Below are 16,313 nucleotides of genomic sequence, written 5' to 3'. Positions count from 1 at the left end.
CAACGCCACAACACCATCAACTGTTTTATTACAGATATTTTCCAACATATCAAGAACAAGCAAACAATCAAAGCTGTGATGACAATATTTATCGTTGTTTATTGACACGCAGTGATCAATGTCTCACATAGCCTGCATTGTCGTTATTTTTAGGTTAAAAAAAAAAAAGGGGGGAACAAATTGATTAGGAATGTCGCTGGACTTTGCAGGAGTTCAGTGCTTTGTGGCCCAAAGAAATAAGACACCAGCATCACATCTGACTGGCTTTCTCCACACTCTTGGCAGCGTCTTTGAGTTTTCCCACCAAATCCTGCAAACAAGCAACCAATGATCATTTACATGGGAATAAAGTGAACGAAAGAAAAAACACTGACTGACTAATTAAAGCAAAACAGTTTTGCTTTGGGGTGTCCTTTCCTTGTAACTCTAATGCGAATACGAAATATTTTATTTTGTGAAATAAAGAAGCATCAACCGTCAAATCAAGAACTTCATCGTGATATGCGGGCTTCAAAGGTTTAATAAAGTTAATAATTTTTTCATATAAAAGGTCAGGACAACATGAACTAAATGTCCTCCTGTTCTTATTTTATTAACCGATTCCTCTCCTGCGATGAAATTCTCTTTCTCTGGTAGAAAATCCACGCATGCACTTCCAGGTTTACGCGTATTCATGCGGCACATTCTTTACAAATCCCTAGGTTGGAATGCAAAGTTACCAGGCAGCAATCACCTCAATGAATTGATTTATTTCACTTTCATAGATCGGCTGTGGTGAAAAAAAAGGGACACATAAAGAGCTGGTTAGTTGAAAGCAGTACACAACTAACAAAAGCCTTCCTCTACCTGGAGTTGCTCCATCGTGCAGGAGAAGTTGATGTCCTCCGACACGCCTTCATTCTGACAAAAAGGAGCAAAGTCGATCATTTTCAAGCACAGAAAAAAACAGTCAGTGTTGAATGTATGAGTCTTACCTCGGTGTTCAATGAAATAGAGTAGAAAGGCACGTTGACTTTATCGACTTGTGCGTTCTGTTGGGAAACAATACTTAAGTTTTACGCACAAAAAAACACGCAACAAGAAAAAAATTAAGACTGGTCTTTAAAACTTCTCTGGTATACCTTCATGTGGTATTGTAGACGCCATGACACATCGTTAATCTGAGGTAGACGCCTTCCTATGCTGGAGGATGACAGAAGACATAGTCATCCGGATTAGGCTCACAAAGGTCAAGCCAATAATCCAACAATGCTGTTGTAGCAGAGAACCAAGCCCAGTTCTGTAGTTTCCAATGGGCTACACGGCTCGTTTGTTCCACCACTTTGTTCCAGCACAAAAATTGTGTGCATAATTTAAAGACTTTATCATTCCCTTTACAAAGTCAAAGAGAGGGTTACTTATTTCTTCTTTGTTTTGCGGGATGAAGCAGCATCAACTTTACCCTTAATCCCACTGTTTAACATTGAAGATGTTAAATTATGTTCCTGTGATTTCCCGAGAGTTGCAGTATTAACTTCCAACCGTGGCAATGGATTTGTGTTTTTATTAAACAGTGGTAGTGATCAGTTTGAAGTCATAGAACCAACAATGAGGAAAATCATCACGTTATAATTCTGCAGTGCTTAAACCTAACAGCATAAAAGAAAATCTTAGTGACATGCAGATTGTGTGGATGTGAGGAGACTTACCTTCCTAACAGAGATTCCAGGTCTTTTTTATGTTTCTGTTGAATGAAAGGGCATCCAGAGTCAGCCATGATTAGAAAAAGACTGTATGAACAAAATGTGGAATTAAGTACGAAAGAGCTAAGTCACCTGATGTGTGGTACAGAATATTTCTATTCTCTCTGCACTGAATGTCACTTCTTCAAGGCAGGAGCTGGAAAAAGACACGACCAGAATTCAGCAGTTGATCCTGAACCGTAGTCGCTTTACACCTCGCTTTCTAGACAGAAATGTTATGTGCAACCAAACCCAAGCATTTATTCTTTAAAAAAAGACCAATTTAATCCATATAGGTTGAATGTTGTGTCTATTTCACAAGTGAACAAAACATTTGTAGACATATTCACACTTTTAGAGTGTATGACTACTAATATATATAATATGTGGTGTATTACATATAAATTATATTGAAATATACATTTCCTCCACAGATAAAAACCCAAAAATAAAATAAAACATACCCCAAACATCCACCCCTCCACTGAATAACATATCCAGATTACATTGATAAAATACAACACCAGGCTGTTCAGCTGGTGAAGTGTGAGATACTTCTTATCTACGTAGACCAACAACACAACAGTGTACTGATTATGTTCAACATATTTCAATTAGAGGTATCATTGATCCAATGGCAAATTCAAAGGATACTGAATATGATTAATTCCTTGATTCTTACTGCAAACATTCTATAATTCAATAACCTTCTATATAGCACGATGGCATACGGACTAGATTTAATAACTCTTAATGCCTTGCAGGATTTTTTTTTTATGCAGGTTGTGCAAAACATTGAATTTTTTTTTTTCAGCGTTACAGGAAATGACAATATTTCAGAGAGTTCATTTAATTTATTGCTGTGATCTCAAACGAAAATCAAAGCAGATACTGAACAGGTCACATCTTTCGTCCATGCATATGATACTACACAGCAGGATTTGGAGCAACACATTTCCTGTCGCACTGTGTGAAATGAGAAAGCCGTAAATAGACCACAAATGAGGCTGTTTTAGATGTGCAGCAGAACACATGCAGCTCCACGACTCTCATTTCTCTTACCTTATTGTGGACTTGTCTGCGTTTTGTTTCACTGCCTCCAATATCAAGGTGGTGGTTGCAGTGTGACACTGTTTGAGCAAGATCTTGTCAATCTGCTTCAGCTCAGGCTGATCTGCAACCACACAGAAACACTTTTGAGAGGGCTGCAGTGCAGGACATGCTGTTTTTATTTGGTGCAGGCGCGTTTCACTGCTGTAGGCTAAACGATGTGTGCAATCCATACTTGTGCTCTCCAGATTGACGTGTGGAATGGAAATCAATGATGATTTGCATGTGAATGGAACCTTCAGCTGCATTAGCCAGGGCTCTTTGTTTGCTTGGGAAACATTTCACGTTGGAAATAATTCTGCCATTTAAAGAGGTGAACCGCTGCGGAGGTTGGAGGACACATGGTGTGTTAAAACATGTGCTGTCCAACGAGCTGACAGAGAAGGAGCTGTAATGATTACATGTGGAAGCCTGCGGTCATTTTGATTTATATTTACTGCTTAAATCCAGATGATCGCAAACTAGCCATGTTGCGTTCAAATGCCTGCTCGGAAATAGATAAAAGCGCACGATCGGATGTGTTTCCATTGTGAGCGTTGATTAATGGTGACCGAAATAGTCTAAGGTTGTGTTTTTAATCTTCTGAGAGGACGTGATGTCAGTTTAAAATGACAAAGGGGGGGTCCCGATCGGTGATGGGGGTGCTGGCTGGTGAATGTAAAGCAGGCAGCAGGGAGGCTAACGCCGTTTTAGCCCGGACTGAAACCAGAAAACACTTCAGTGTAAACACGGGGAACCGGTTTGGAGATGGTCAAAGCACGCAACAACACAATAAAAAGAAAACCCCGCAAACAGCGTAGCGGGAAGTCCACGCATCCACCAGCAGACGGAGAAACCGGAAGCAGCAGCGGAGACAAAGCGGCGGCTCACCGAGGACTCCGGGGTCTCCGCGGGAGGAGAGCAGGCTCCGGTAGGACGCGTCGACCAGCACCTGGAAGCCCGTCCGGTCGAAGGCGCACGGGTCGGCCAGGGATTGGAGCCCTCTCTGCACACACTCGGACAACTCCATTTTGTGAAGTGTGTGACCACGACAGCAGACCACGTGACGGATCAGCTGATGTGGAGCAGCAGAGGGGCTGAACCGAGGAGCTGCAGCGGCGATCCCACAGCCGAGGCTGGCGAGAAATCACCCGTGGGTCGTGGAATAAGATGAGGAAGCGTGGACTCGTCTGAGGACGGAGATCAGTCTGTGGTGATGAGGTGTTCTCAAATACACGAGTGCATTCAAATAAAGATGGAGTCATTCATAGACACACCTGTATGTTCGGTGATCTGAAAGTAAACTGATGCTCCACTAGTTGAACATTTTATCTGCTAAAGTAGCCCTGGAGCTAGAGTGGGTTGATTTTGCACATTGTCAGAACAGATATGGGTCGTAATTCCAGGACTGAACCCACGTCAGTCAATGTCACGTGTGCAGGAGAAGAGGTGAACCTGATGATGGTGGGATAGAACCGCACCGGAGGGGATGGGGGGGGGGGTTGTTTTTTTTACAGGTAATATCAAATTCAATGTCTATACCACCGGTATTCTTGCAGGGTTGGGGTTTGTTTTTTTTAAATTTAATACATATAAAAGTAGTTCAGATGGGGCATGTTTCATCAAATAGGGTCTGTGAGTTCATGCGTAAAGGGAAAAGGACATACAGCCGGGAAAAAAATATGGGAATCACTGTTCTGTGAAGTTTTTCTAATAAAGGTTATTCCTCAGTCTCTAAAAGATCATTCTAGAGATTATTTTCTGTCCAATAGAGAGATATAATAAACAACTAATGTGCCTGATTGATTTCTCTCGACGAAGATCAAGATCGACAGCTGGAGGTAAAGACTCATTTAAAGTGAAGTCAGCGCAAACACCACAGGGCAGTATAAGCCAGAATTGAATTCCATTACGACAGCTAAAACACGTCTAATGACTGTATAATTCAATCTTGGTCCACATGACAAATTACGCTACAAAGTGAGGAAATTCCCTTCTGCTTAAAAAAAAAAAGACGCATGAAATTGTACCTCACTGGCGCAAACTGCTCTTTATTGCCTGCTGAACTTCTGCAACTGTTCAGAAAAACATTGCATGCTTTAGTCGGTACAGTATTCAAGTAACACACAGGAACACTGTTATTCTAGAGAGCTGAAATCCCAGATGAAGTGAAAATTTCATCTACACTGAGTGTTTGGGTTTGGGTTTATTATATATTTAAACTTCTGCGCACAAAGGCTCCCATTTAATCTGGAGCTGTAAAGATTGCGCTGTTGTTGTTTTTGAAACTAGTTAACAGGTTGTTAAACTCTCGGGGGAGGAGGGGTGCCTGTTTACGCACCGCTTTCAGAAATTTGGATACTAATTTTAGGCTCCATCTTTCGCCTCATCGCCACGTCCTCCGTTATCAAGTGCTCTGCCAGCTATCGGACTGACCTCTGACTCCGCGCTTTGTCCAAAGTCCATTTTGACTCCGGGTTTGGTTGTGAAATAGATCAGCCTTCACTCTCTCTCTCTTTCTCTCTCTCTCTGTTTCATTTTCTCTTCCAGATACGTCTGTCATCGCGATGCGCTTATCACTCTGACTTCCCCAGGATAATTTCAGGCCATCTTTTGTTGCTGTGTCAACAGTTCTGCGTCATAAACCTCATGAGAAAGCTGATTTTCTTCTACTCGACTGAATGCTCTTTTTTCTTGTCTAATTCCTTCAAAATAAAGGCATCATTAAATAGTATGAAAGTAAAGCGGTGCAACGCACGGTAATGGAAGTAAGACCTATTGCTATAATAAACCATGTAAATCAGTCATGTAGTCCTGAACTGTGTGAACTGTTGTGTTTCTGCTGTCTCTCTAATCCTCCCAACTTCACCCTTAGCCCCATCTGTTTAACATATAACTGAACAGCTGACCACAGGTCAGGGTTTCCTCTTCATTATTTCGCTGCTTCTGTGATTTTTCTCTTGTAACAACGAAGACAACTACCCTCATCGTAACTGTTGGAGACCATCCATTTACTTATTTTCTTATTTACTTTTTTTTTTTTTTACTCGTTCATGTATCTGGTGACACTTTTTTTTCCAAGTTCTGGAAATGTCCTTTTAACCTACGATGTCTTGTAAGAGTCAATGATCTGAGTGCATTAAAATGACATCGAATGTGCTCTGTCGTGGTTTAATCAGATAAACTTTGTAAAGCTAAAAATGAATAAATTATGTTTCATAAAATGTAAGTTATTAGACATCATGACATATATATATATATATATATATATATATATATATATATATATATATATATATATATATATATATATATATATATATATAAAAGCTCTGTTTCAAAATGTAGTGCTATAAATCAGGCTGATCTATTAAAACTATTCTGTTAATCTGACACGGCTGTTCCATCGTGATGTTAATCCTTGGGCAGAATAATCCCGTTGAAGTGGGTTATTGTTTTCTACCTCTGGGTGTCTCGACATCCCCTTTAAGAGGACGCCGGTAACATGACCTTGGAAAATGTGTGCATTGTCAACAAGATGGGAGCATATTTCCATAACCAGCCCGTGAGACAGGGACCAATCAACCGGCACATTTATTAGAATCTGTTATGTGTGTGAAAAATATTCCTATGAGGGTTTTCTGAACTGTGAGTGCAGATTATCTTCTTTTTAATCTCTTTCATTGTTTTTTCTCCTAAACATATAAAACTCTCTTATCTGAATGGGCATATGTAAAATATGTTGACAGTCAGGTAGGTTTCTGGTTTTAGTGACGTGTTTTCTTTTCTCACAGCACCTTATAAAGGCAGTAAAATCGAAACATGAACACATCAATCCTTCTATAGAGCGTCCACAGATCCCTGTTGTGCGTAAACTCTGTCGTGTTATATTAATAAGCTTTCTCTAACTTTGTGCAGGAGTTACACCTAGACAGAGCACCAATGTTATCATGTTCGGGTTTTTCTCTTGAGAACATTATAGAACCATGAACACAATATCCGCAGACAGCATCTCCATTTAGCTGCTATTATATCAATCAATCAATTAGCTTTTATTTGTAAAGCGCTGAATTACATCAACATACATTTCAAAAGCAAAAATGGATGTTGTTGTATAGTTGGTGAGTTAATTCAGTGTTTGACAGGGTGCAGTTTCCCTTTAGATAGAAGTATTCGCATAAAATATCAGCCTCATTTTTAGACCCTCACATCCAAATAAAATTCTTGATGTGTTATTTTTGCCGAGGATTTTATTCGAGAAATTACTCTCTGATCATTCAACGGCCCCATTGATTTACATTGATTATATGTGGATATTCTGAGTGAAAAATAACAACTACATTTCACGTGAATTATGATGCATTCAGTCTGACCGTGCTTTCCATTGCTACTGAACATGTAGTTAATTTGCAAATATATGTTCAAGAGTGTTCTGTGAGAAGTGCTGAACTAAAGGGAAACATTACTGTCAGTATCTAAAAGGAACAAATCTGGAATTTGTCTCCAAAGCATGTAAAAAAAACAAAAACAAAACTCCATCTTTGTTTCTGTGACTGCTCCTTAGTAAAATGAACTGAAGGCTGGGTTTCGAAACCAGAAAATATTTCTTTATATATATTCACTGTTTGCTGTTTGACAGTGAGGAAAGCGAGATTCCAAGTGAAACGTTTTGGCCGAGAAAATAATAATTATAGAGAAGATAACACATCTTTAGACAGTTTTACCTTTTTCTTGAAAAGACTGTATTTGTTAGACAGAGCTATAAAATTATATTTAATTTCCTGGACTGTTGATTAAATGTGGGGGTCATAAATACAATAAGGTGAAAATTAGCCTGTCAACTTTAATTATTTTCAAGATTTAAACAAGCATATTTTTCTTTATTTATAATTTGAGGAGATTATAAAGGCGCATTAAACCGGATCCGAGGTCAAGAGCCCCGATAACTTCTTAACAAAAAAAACAAAAAACAAAAATTAACTGGCTCTGATTCATATCTTTTTATTATTCTAAAAATTTAACACAGTCCGAGACAGGAGAGAGCTTAATTTCACTTCCCTGGAGAACACAAAAACGTTACCTCTTTGTCAAAATCGAAAAATGCTTGCAGTAATAAACAAATTCTAAAGGGTTGTGTGTGTGTGTGTGTGTGTGTGTGTGTGTGTGTGTGTGTGTGTGTGTGTGTGTGTGTGTGTGTGTGTGTGTGTGTGTGTGTGTGTGTGTGTGTGTGTACGCGACGGAGAAAGACCGTTGGAAAGAGAGGAAGAGCGAATTTAAAGAGTGATTCTGCCCCCTGTTGGAAAAAATACATCCCGCGCTCCCCTTCCTCAGCATTTTAGTGCATTCCTCGTTGCTTTTAAGGCATTTATTTCAGACCTGATCAGATTCTACACATTCTGTTCTTCTAACATGTGCTATCTTGATTTATAAAGATGAGTGTACTTTCTTGTTGTTGTTTTTTTTAAATCTCAGATTATAACAGTATATAAATAAACATATAGGCCTCAGTGAAACCGTTTGCGTCATCAGGTTGGTGCAGATGGACTGATTGCTTAATGCATGACAGAAAAGATGCCCTGCAGAAAAAAAAAATCACGGCCATATAGAATCTGTAATTAACATCATCCAGTTAAGTACCTCATTAAGCGGGTTATATATGACTCTAATTAAATTGTTATCCTGCAGAGCCCATACGCTCTCATCATTTTGGATGTGTAATCCGTCAGATAGGGTGCTGAAAAAGAAAAACACATTTCTGTAAGTTTAACATCATAATCCTATACGAGGAGGGGAGTCCGGAGAGGTCAGCATGAGGTCAGTGTCTTGCTCAAGGACACTTCTGCAGGTCACGTGGGTGGACTCGGAAAAAGAACCGCACGACTAGGTGGATACGTTGATTTTTAGAAAGTCTTAAAGCTGTAAGGACGTATTTTAATGTAAATGTATGTGGTTTACAGCAGAAAAGAGTGCACGCGCACGGTCATGCGCGTCCCCCGGCCGCTGGGTGGCAGTGGTGTGGTTTGTCTCAGTCTGACAGGAGGGCGCTCTAATGGGGGGGGGGGGGTCACCAGAGGGGAACAAAGAAAGGAGGGAGAGTGGGGGTTGTGTGTGTGTATGTGGGGTAGGGGGGGTCTCCCTTGTGACAGGACATAGGCTATATGGAAATTTGAATGGCTCACGTTCACCTCCACGGGAGCGCGCATGCCTGCTATAACACAGCCGGCACCCGCACCGGCGTCACCCACCGGGACGGCAGGGAAAGTAAGCCAGACAGGTCACCAAAAACAGAGCCTCCGTGTGGACTGTAGATTATAGAAGTGTAACTAAACATCCATACTCCAGATTTAGCTTTGTTACCCTTCTAGTGCGAGTGCGATGACCACAGGAGCTGTTGGGGGTCACCGGGCAGCTTCCATCAGTGTTCCTCACACTTAAGGCCTGATGTGTGCTGGGAGGATATTAAATAAAATTAAAATATCACTTGGCGTAAAATCAGGAGATACGAGGGCGCACAGCGTTTATCCTGGTGTTCACTTTCTCATTTTCAGCGCTGTGCTGCGCAAAAATGAAAATATCCATTTGCTCATTTTAGAACTATTAATCAATCAACTTTTATTTGTATAGCGCTTAATTATATTTGAAGACATTTCAAAGCTCATCAAGGATAAATAAGAACGATCATGTTTCAACTAGAATTGTAGGTCTATTTAATAATTGCTTATCAGTGCTACAGATAGGTCAAGAATAAAGTGACAACTTCTTCTCCTTCTTTATTATTATATTAATATTATACGACATTCATTGTTATCGCTACTGCTACTATAAATAATATTCTAAATTATAATATAATAAATACTGATTAATCCGTCTTTTTTATTTACAAAAACCCTCAGACTATTTTATGTCTCACTCACATAAAAATAATATACTGGTTAAAATATAAAACTATATTTTACCCATCACATAGTTGACTCAAATTTTATTTCTAATATTAAACTAACACATGTATCGTTATTTCGTTATTTTGAGACAGGAGGAGCCGGTGTTTCCCTGTGCGCTCGGAGGCAGCTGTTCCTCCCCCCGCAGCCGGTGAATAGCAGCTTCCTGCCGGCTGCCGCTGCTGCTGCTGCCGCCGCTCTCAGGAGCTCCGTCCCCCCCTACACCTCCTGTCTCCTCCCGGCCGCTTCAAACGGAGCACAGTTGACGTCGTGCAAATTAAAATGGGTGCTTACATTTATACATATGTCACACAATTCACATTTGTCCCCAAATAAATAAATAAATAAATGGAACACGACCGCGTGTTTTTTTCCATGTATATTCACGGTGGACCCGCCATATTTCCCCCCGCCGCTCACAGAGCGCGACCGGCTCCTTGAATCCGTTGAGCTCCGCTTGCAGCCAGATGAAGAGCATTTGTCTCACTCTACGTTACGTCAACGTATCCGAAAGAAAAGCGCCCTATTTGGAACAAGATCTAGTTTTACAGCCGCGTAAAAACTCTTAGGTTCATCACTGTACAGTTGTTGGAGATTCTTCCTCTAGAAGAATCCATAAATGTTGCCCATGTGTGTTGCTGAGTGGTTTATTCAGGACCGACCTAACCGAAGCCCACATGTAAAGCCTCAATCAGAGGCACAGGTCTGGATCAAAGTGAGTAAAGTGAGTAATTGAACTTTGTGGTTAAAAAGGTTATAGTCTCATTTGACATGTTGCCAAAAGAAAGTCAGCAGTCTCCCCCTTTCTCCCCAGCTCCCACAGGTACACTGATTCTGGAGCTGTGTGTGTCCCAGGGAAGTTTGTAGTCAGAGAATTTTGAAGTATTGGTCAGGGAGGAACATTCCTGCAGCAGTTCATATCTTGAATGCAGCAATAAAAGTCATGAATACTGTATTCCTCCTTTTACCTGCCTTTGAAGCCCTGAACTGAGGTTGTTACACCAGCAAATACTTTCTGCCAGCACATTTCAACTGCAGTCCAAAATATAGACTTTTAACTCAAGGCCAGTTTGATAGCTGCATCAAGCCTGGATGACATTGTTATGGAAAGAATGTCTTTGTGTTGTTTTGAAGAAGCAGTTTTGTATCATAGTGTGAAAGTCAGCTTTTGCAGCCTCTTTATTTCTGAAGGTCATCGACCCAAGAACCAATGAAATCTGCAGGTCTTAATGTGAGTCTTGTTTATCCTTATGCTAATTATTTTTCCCCCCATGAGCATACCTAAGCTTTGGGAAATAAACACACAAAAACATTTTAAAAATGGAAAAACATTTTTCTTCCATATATTAATTTTTAAAAAACCCCATAACATTTTAACAGAAAATCACATAGATAGATAGATAGATAGATAGATAGATAGATAGATAGATAGATAGATAGATAGATAGATAGATAGATAGATAGATAGATAGATAGATAGATAGATAGATAGATGGATAGATAGATCGATCTTAGCAGGCTTGCATTCATGGTAGAGGCAGGCAGACAGAGGCAGAAATACACTGCAGCTCAAATTAAAACACTTTACAATCAGGCAGAGTTAAGGACGGCCCTGAGACATCTCAGTTTCCTTGTACAGGGGGTCCTAACTGTGGATCAACTTTCATGCAAGCCTCCCCAAAAAGGATGTTTCTTTGTTCCATCAGTATACACAGCTTCTCTTTGGCTGACAAGAGAAAGAGGTGAGGATAGAGCGAGATGTAATTAGGAGGAGTACAATTTTACTAGAGAACATTATTTATAGTCGGTGTTAATGTGCTGTAATCACATGCCCAGACTCTCAACCTGGAAAATTAGTTAATTTCAAAGTTGTTAATTTATTTATCAGTGTGTATTGGTCAGTCTACAAACCCAGAGTGGCAATCAGAAAACAGAAAATATTTATTCTGTTTCCCCTCCTTCTTTTCTCCCTCCAAAAGCAGGGCTAATTGAAGACGGTCGTGCAGAGTCTAAGCAAGGAGTCATTGTTTGGTGATGCAATATGTAGCTGATGTACACAAAAATGTGATCTCTGAGAGGCGGTCATTGGTTTGTGAGGAATGAATGCAGCACAAAAGGAGCACAGCAGAAAGAAAAGTGTCAATCTCCACCTGAATCAGAGCCCATTATAGGTGGAGAGAGAAGACAGGGATGTGTGTCTGTGTGCGTTTATGTTTGTCTAGCTTTGAGTGGGTGAGGTGACGTGAACGACATCCAAAGGTGGATGAAGCACATGCATCCATTCAGTGTCCTGATCAGCAGCTTTTATTTTCTGAGCTGGTTCCCAATCAGACTGAATTATTCCATGGCAAATAAACTCAGTTGACCAATGGCTGTTTCCTTTATGCACAAATAAACACTAACTCTGCTCAGTCTGATTTAATTTCCTACCTTTTCTGTCATGACTCACATTGATTGGCTTCTGTACTTTCAACTTACAGCTTGTTTTTTTTTTAACCCTAAGTTATTTCTGTTGCTTTTTTTTTTCTTTGTGTCCACAGTACCTGGTGTATTTTGAGCAGTGATGAAATCTGGGATCCCTTTTGCAACTGGTTATCTCAGTCCATGTGTGTGTGTGCAGTTTTTGGGGTAGGGCAGTGCAAACAGCAGTCTGATCATACTAATGTTCATTGATAGGAAAATCAATGTTGCATTGATTCCAGCCTTGGCTCTGAGAATGGGGGTTGGATGCAAGTGTGACAACTGGTGGAAGAGCAACAGAAAGAGGAAGAGACAGAGAAAGAACAGTAGAGGAAGTAAAGGATTAGGCAGATGAGGATGAGTAAAGACGAAAAGGGAGAAAGGGAGAAGTTGGAAGCACTGCAGGCTCGAGTCATGATGGCTGCTGATGGGGGGTGGGTAACTATATGTGTGAACAACCTGTCGTGGTCTAACTATTCTCTTTTCTCTCTCTCTGTCTCATAGAACTGCTCTTGAGAGTGGATGAACAAGCCTCAAATGGAACCCGAGAAGAATAAAAAGATGAGGAAACCGGAGAGGAGGAGGGGAGGGAGAAAATCAATTTTCCCAGACAGAAGCAGGCTGGCCTAATGGCAGTCTAAAAGAAGAAGAGGAGGAGAGGACATATTTTCCTCTGATTACCTCCTGTAGCAAACCTTGAAAGCTAGCATCACTGCAGCGTTGCTCGTCCGACCTTTTTGCAAGAGGTATGGACTCTAGTTTCTTCTTTACTCAGTGTCATGCAGGGTTTGAGGTCACCAGCAAAGCTCCCAACATGCAAAAAGACAAAGAATTGTCAATCAAACTGACAAAACAGACTTTGGACATTTAGAAGATCATGTCTTCCTCGGTGAATTTTTGTATTTTATTTCCTACCCTGAAACATTATCAAGCCACATGCTTCTTCTTTTCTAATTTCTAAATTGCCACTTGTAAAAGTTACCTACATCTACAGTACATCTTAAAAAGATAACCAATGGATGGAGCTTTCAATTGGACTGAGATTGATCATTCAGGAATGACAAAGGGAGGAAATGTGTCATTACAGTCTCTTCCAAATGAAAAACATATCTTGTGCTTGTGATTCTCCACTAAAATAGCTCGTATCATCTCAGATGACCAGATCACTATGTTTAATTTCCTGCAATGGGCTTCCTCATAATAAATTGGTGAATGAAGTGGACATTCAGTGCAATGCAGAAAATGTAGGAAGTGATTTGTTCCACTTCTAACAGTCCAGAATTTCAAATCATCTTTATGGGTTTCCTCATTAAATGTAATGAAAAAAGAAACAATAAATCTATATTAATCTGAAGAATTCTTGATGCAATGGGTTTAAATATCTTATTAACTAATGATCCTAAATAGTCCCAATTACTGCATGAATGAAAGCTTCAAAGAACAAACGCCTGTGTGGTAAACTTGCTTTCTGACAAAATTGTTGCCTCAAGCCTTCTGAGTTAGAGTCTAAAAGGTTGTGACCTGCAGTGGAACCAAAAAAGAAAAAAAGGTTCCAAAACAGGGACAGATGTGACCCCAAAGCCACAAAACCCTCCGACAGCAACTGTCTGCTGCTGCTCATTAAACTTGTGAATGTTCAACCAGCTATTAAACAACATTTCAATGAACTTCTCTTCTTTAGAATGCTTACTGTACAAATAAAATGGTTTTTTTCCCAGTCCCAGGCCGATAAAATTGGTGAAAAACTCCAAAGGGTTTGAAGAGTGATTAAATGTCTGTCCGTCTGTTTGTTACTGTTTTTCTGTCATTCCCACCCTGTCTTGTTGGCTCTTTGTGTTTTTCTGTCTCTCTCGGCCTGTGAGGTGAAAGTGGCTTCCATGGTAACGGCACACTCTGTTTATGCCACAACGTCTCACTTCATCACAAGCTGTTGATGCCTTTGATTTGCATGTGTGCCCGTGTGAGTGTGTGTGTTTGCCCCCCCCCCCCCCGCATTTCTGCAAAATGCATCCACATGCACACACATTGTACGGATGTTTGTTAGACTAACAGGACAGGTTAAAACTACAACCCATGGACATCAGATGTGTGACATTCCTCCATGAAATAAAGAGAAGTCATGTGAAGAATTTTCTTTTGATTCTCTGATGTTTTTCCTGTTAGTCATCAAAGGTACATTTCTCATTATTTATTGATGAATGAAAAGGTGTTGTTTATATGCATTATTTGTTTTTCATTAAAAAAAAAATACAATCAAAAATTCAATATTCTCTTAAAGCATGTGCATTTGTCTTGAGCAAACTTCTGTATGAAGGCTAACAAAAACATAAAGAGGAAATTAGCACTTCAGCTGTTCCGATTAAAAAAATGTAAATTTAATCATACTTAATATCCTCATTCTGCAAGCTGATGCCGTACACTTAACCACTTCAATTAGCGGCAGAAACAATGATTATGACTTCTTTTCACCAAAACCAGTCACCCCCAATTAGTGGAGTAGGGGGAGGGGGTGGGGGGGGTATGTAAGGGGGTGAAAGCAGAGGAGGAGGGAAGGTTCTGGGTAGCTGGACCCCCTGCAGGGCAGAAAGGGGGAAAAATGGATTCCATACCAGGAAATCCATTAGGGCAGAGAGCAGCGTGGAGCTGGCAGCAGAGAGCGGCTGCCGTGTTTTTTAAAAATTCCTCATTAGGTGTAATTTCTAAATTACAATCAGCATGGGTAGAATGAGAAGGCGAGGATCTGACCAACTCATCAGGATAATCAGGGTAATAGCATGATTCGGAGTGAGCGTGAGAGAGACACAGATGAAAACCAAAGAGAGCAGAGATGGATTTTAATTCTGCTGCTGGACACTGACTTCAGGATGTTTTTCTGCTTTTTTTTTACAACTAAGTCATCTAGATAATTGCTGTGGTGAGGTTGGGTTAGCTGAAGCAACAAGCCAGAGGACCACAGGAGTGCATCTCTTACTTCCCTTGTAATCACCTAAGCAGGAGACAGAGATGGAAAAACTGGTGAAAGTGAAGCCGCAACGGAGGAAAGTGGGGAATAAGAGTGACAGAGAAAAGGGTGGAGAGCAAGAGAGAAGAGAGGGAGTGAGGGGCCTCTGAAAGGGAGAGGCAAAGAGGAGGGGAACCGGCAGGAGGGGAGGAGGAAGGGAGAGAGGAGAAGAGGTTAATTTGCACATATTAGAGAGGGCAGGATTTTTCATTAAAAGGAGATTGAAGTTGATATATGCCTGTGTGCTCCTGACACACTGTACACTCTGATGGTGTTAAGTCCTTGACAGAACAAAGGACCCCCCCCCTCTCTCTCTCTCTCTCTCTCTCTCACCTTCCTACCTTTCCAATCTGTTTCATGGTGGATGAAGGTTCGGACAGCGTCCTCTTCCTCCTCAATGCACATGCACACACTTTCTCCCTTACCTAAATTCACAATGTGTGGACATACGTAGATGGAACACGTGTGTGTTCTCTGAACCTGGTGGTCAAAGGCTTTGGCGTGACATTTGGCTCTTCTCTCTCACTGGAAACAGAAAGCACAAGACGCTAACACCATCTGATATAGATTGTTATACTCTGTTACTGAAGGAAGCGTCCAGTAACAAGTTACATTTACCACTGTGCGACAATGCAGTGGCACAGACTCGTTCATAGCTTCCAGTCTATTGTTTAAGGCCATCATTCACCCAGGTAAGCTGATCTGACGTCTGCCTCTGGCCTGAGGTGAAGTCAAAGCTGCTGCAGAAACAACAGAAGCGATAAAAAAAAACGCTTGACTGTGATCTGTTGTTTAGGACTCACATAACTGGTATAAATCGTCCTGCTTTCCTCTCCACTTCCTCTTTTATCTTGTTTTTCTCCAGTCACATCTGTCAATCCTGTGCTGGAGGGTTATATGTGATCTTTGACCTTAGTTAGCGTAGCCCTTAAGACCTGTTTCACACAGACTAACATACGTAGAAGCCTGCACACACAGAAAAAGGAGATATTGATTGGTGATAGATGGATAGATAGAGCAGGATAGGCCTGATAAGGAGGCCATATTTGATGTTTGCTCTGGCAGAAGGAAGAGGCAGAGAGATTAAATCACAATAAGCAGCCT

General features: G+C 40.7%; 1 protein-coding gene across 1 annotated transcript; it reads right to left on the bottom strand.

Annotated features, from left to right (window-relative positions):
• Window positions 1-105: 105 nt before the first annotated feature.
• Window positions 106-4,290, bottom strand: commd3 (COMM domain containing 3). The gene is made up of 9 exons (XM_068304418.1): window positions 4,088-4,290; window positions 3,702-4,000; window positions 2,784-2,895; window positions 1,815-1,878; window positions 1,689-1,723; window positions 1,122-1,182; window positions 975-1,031; window positions 847-900; window positions 106-310 (listed from the first exon to the last, which is right to left on the bottom strand). The coding sequence occupies exons 2-9, from the start codon at window positions 3,838-3,840 to the stop codon at window positions 251-253; spliced, it is 582 nt and encodes a 193-aa protein (XP_068160519.1). The 5' UTR covers window positions 3,841-4,000; window positions 4,088-4,290; the 3' UTR covers window positions 106-250.
• Between the last annotated feature and the right edge of the window lie 12,023 nt (window positions 4,291-16,313).

Source organism: Antennarius striatus, chromosome 20 (genome assembly GCF_040054535.1).
Source record: "Antennarius striatus isolate MH-2024 chromosome 20, ASM4005453v1, whole genome shotgun sequence".
Classification (NCBI taxonomy): Eukaryota; Metazoa; Chordata; class Actinopteri; order Lophiiformes; family Antennariidae; genus Antennarius; species Antennarius striatus.
This window is presented reverse-complemented; position numbering and strand designations above follow the sequence as displayed.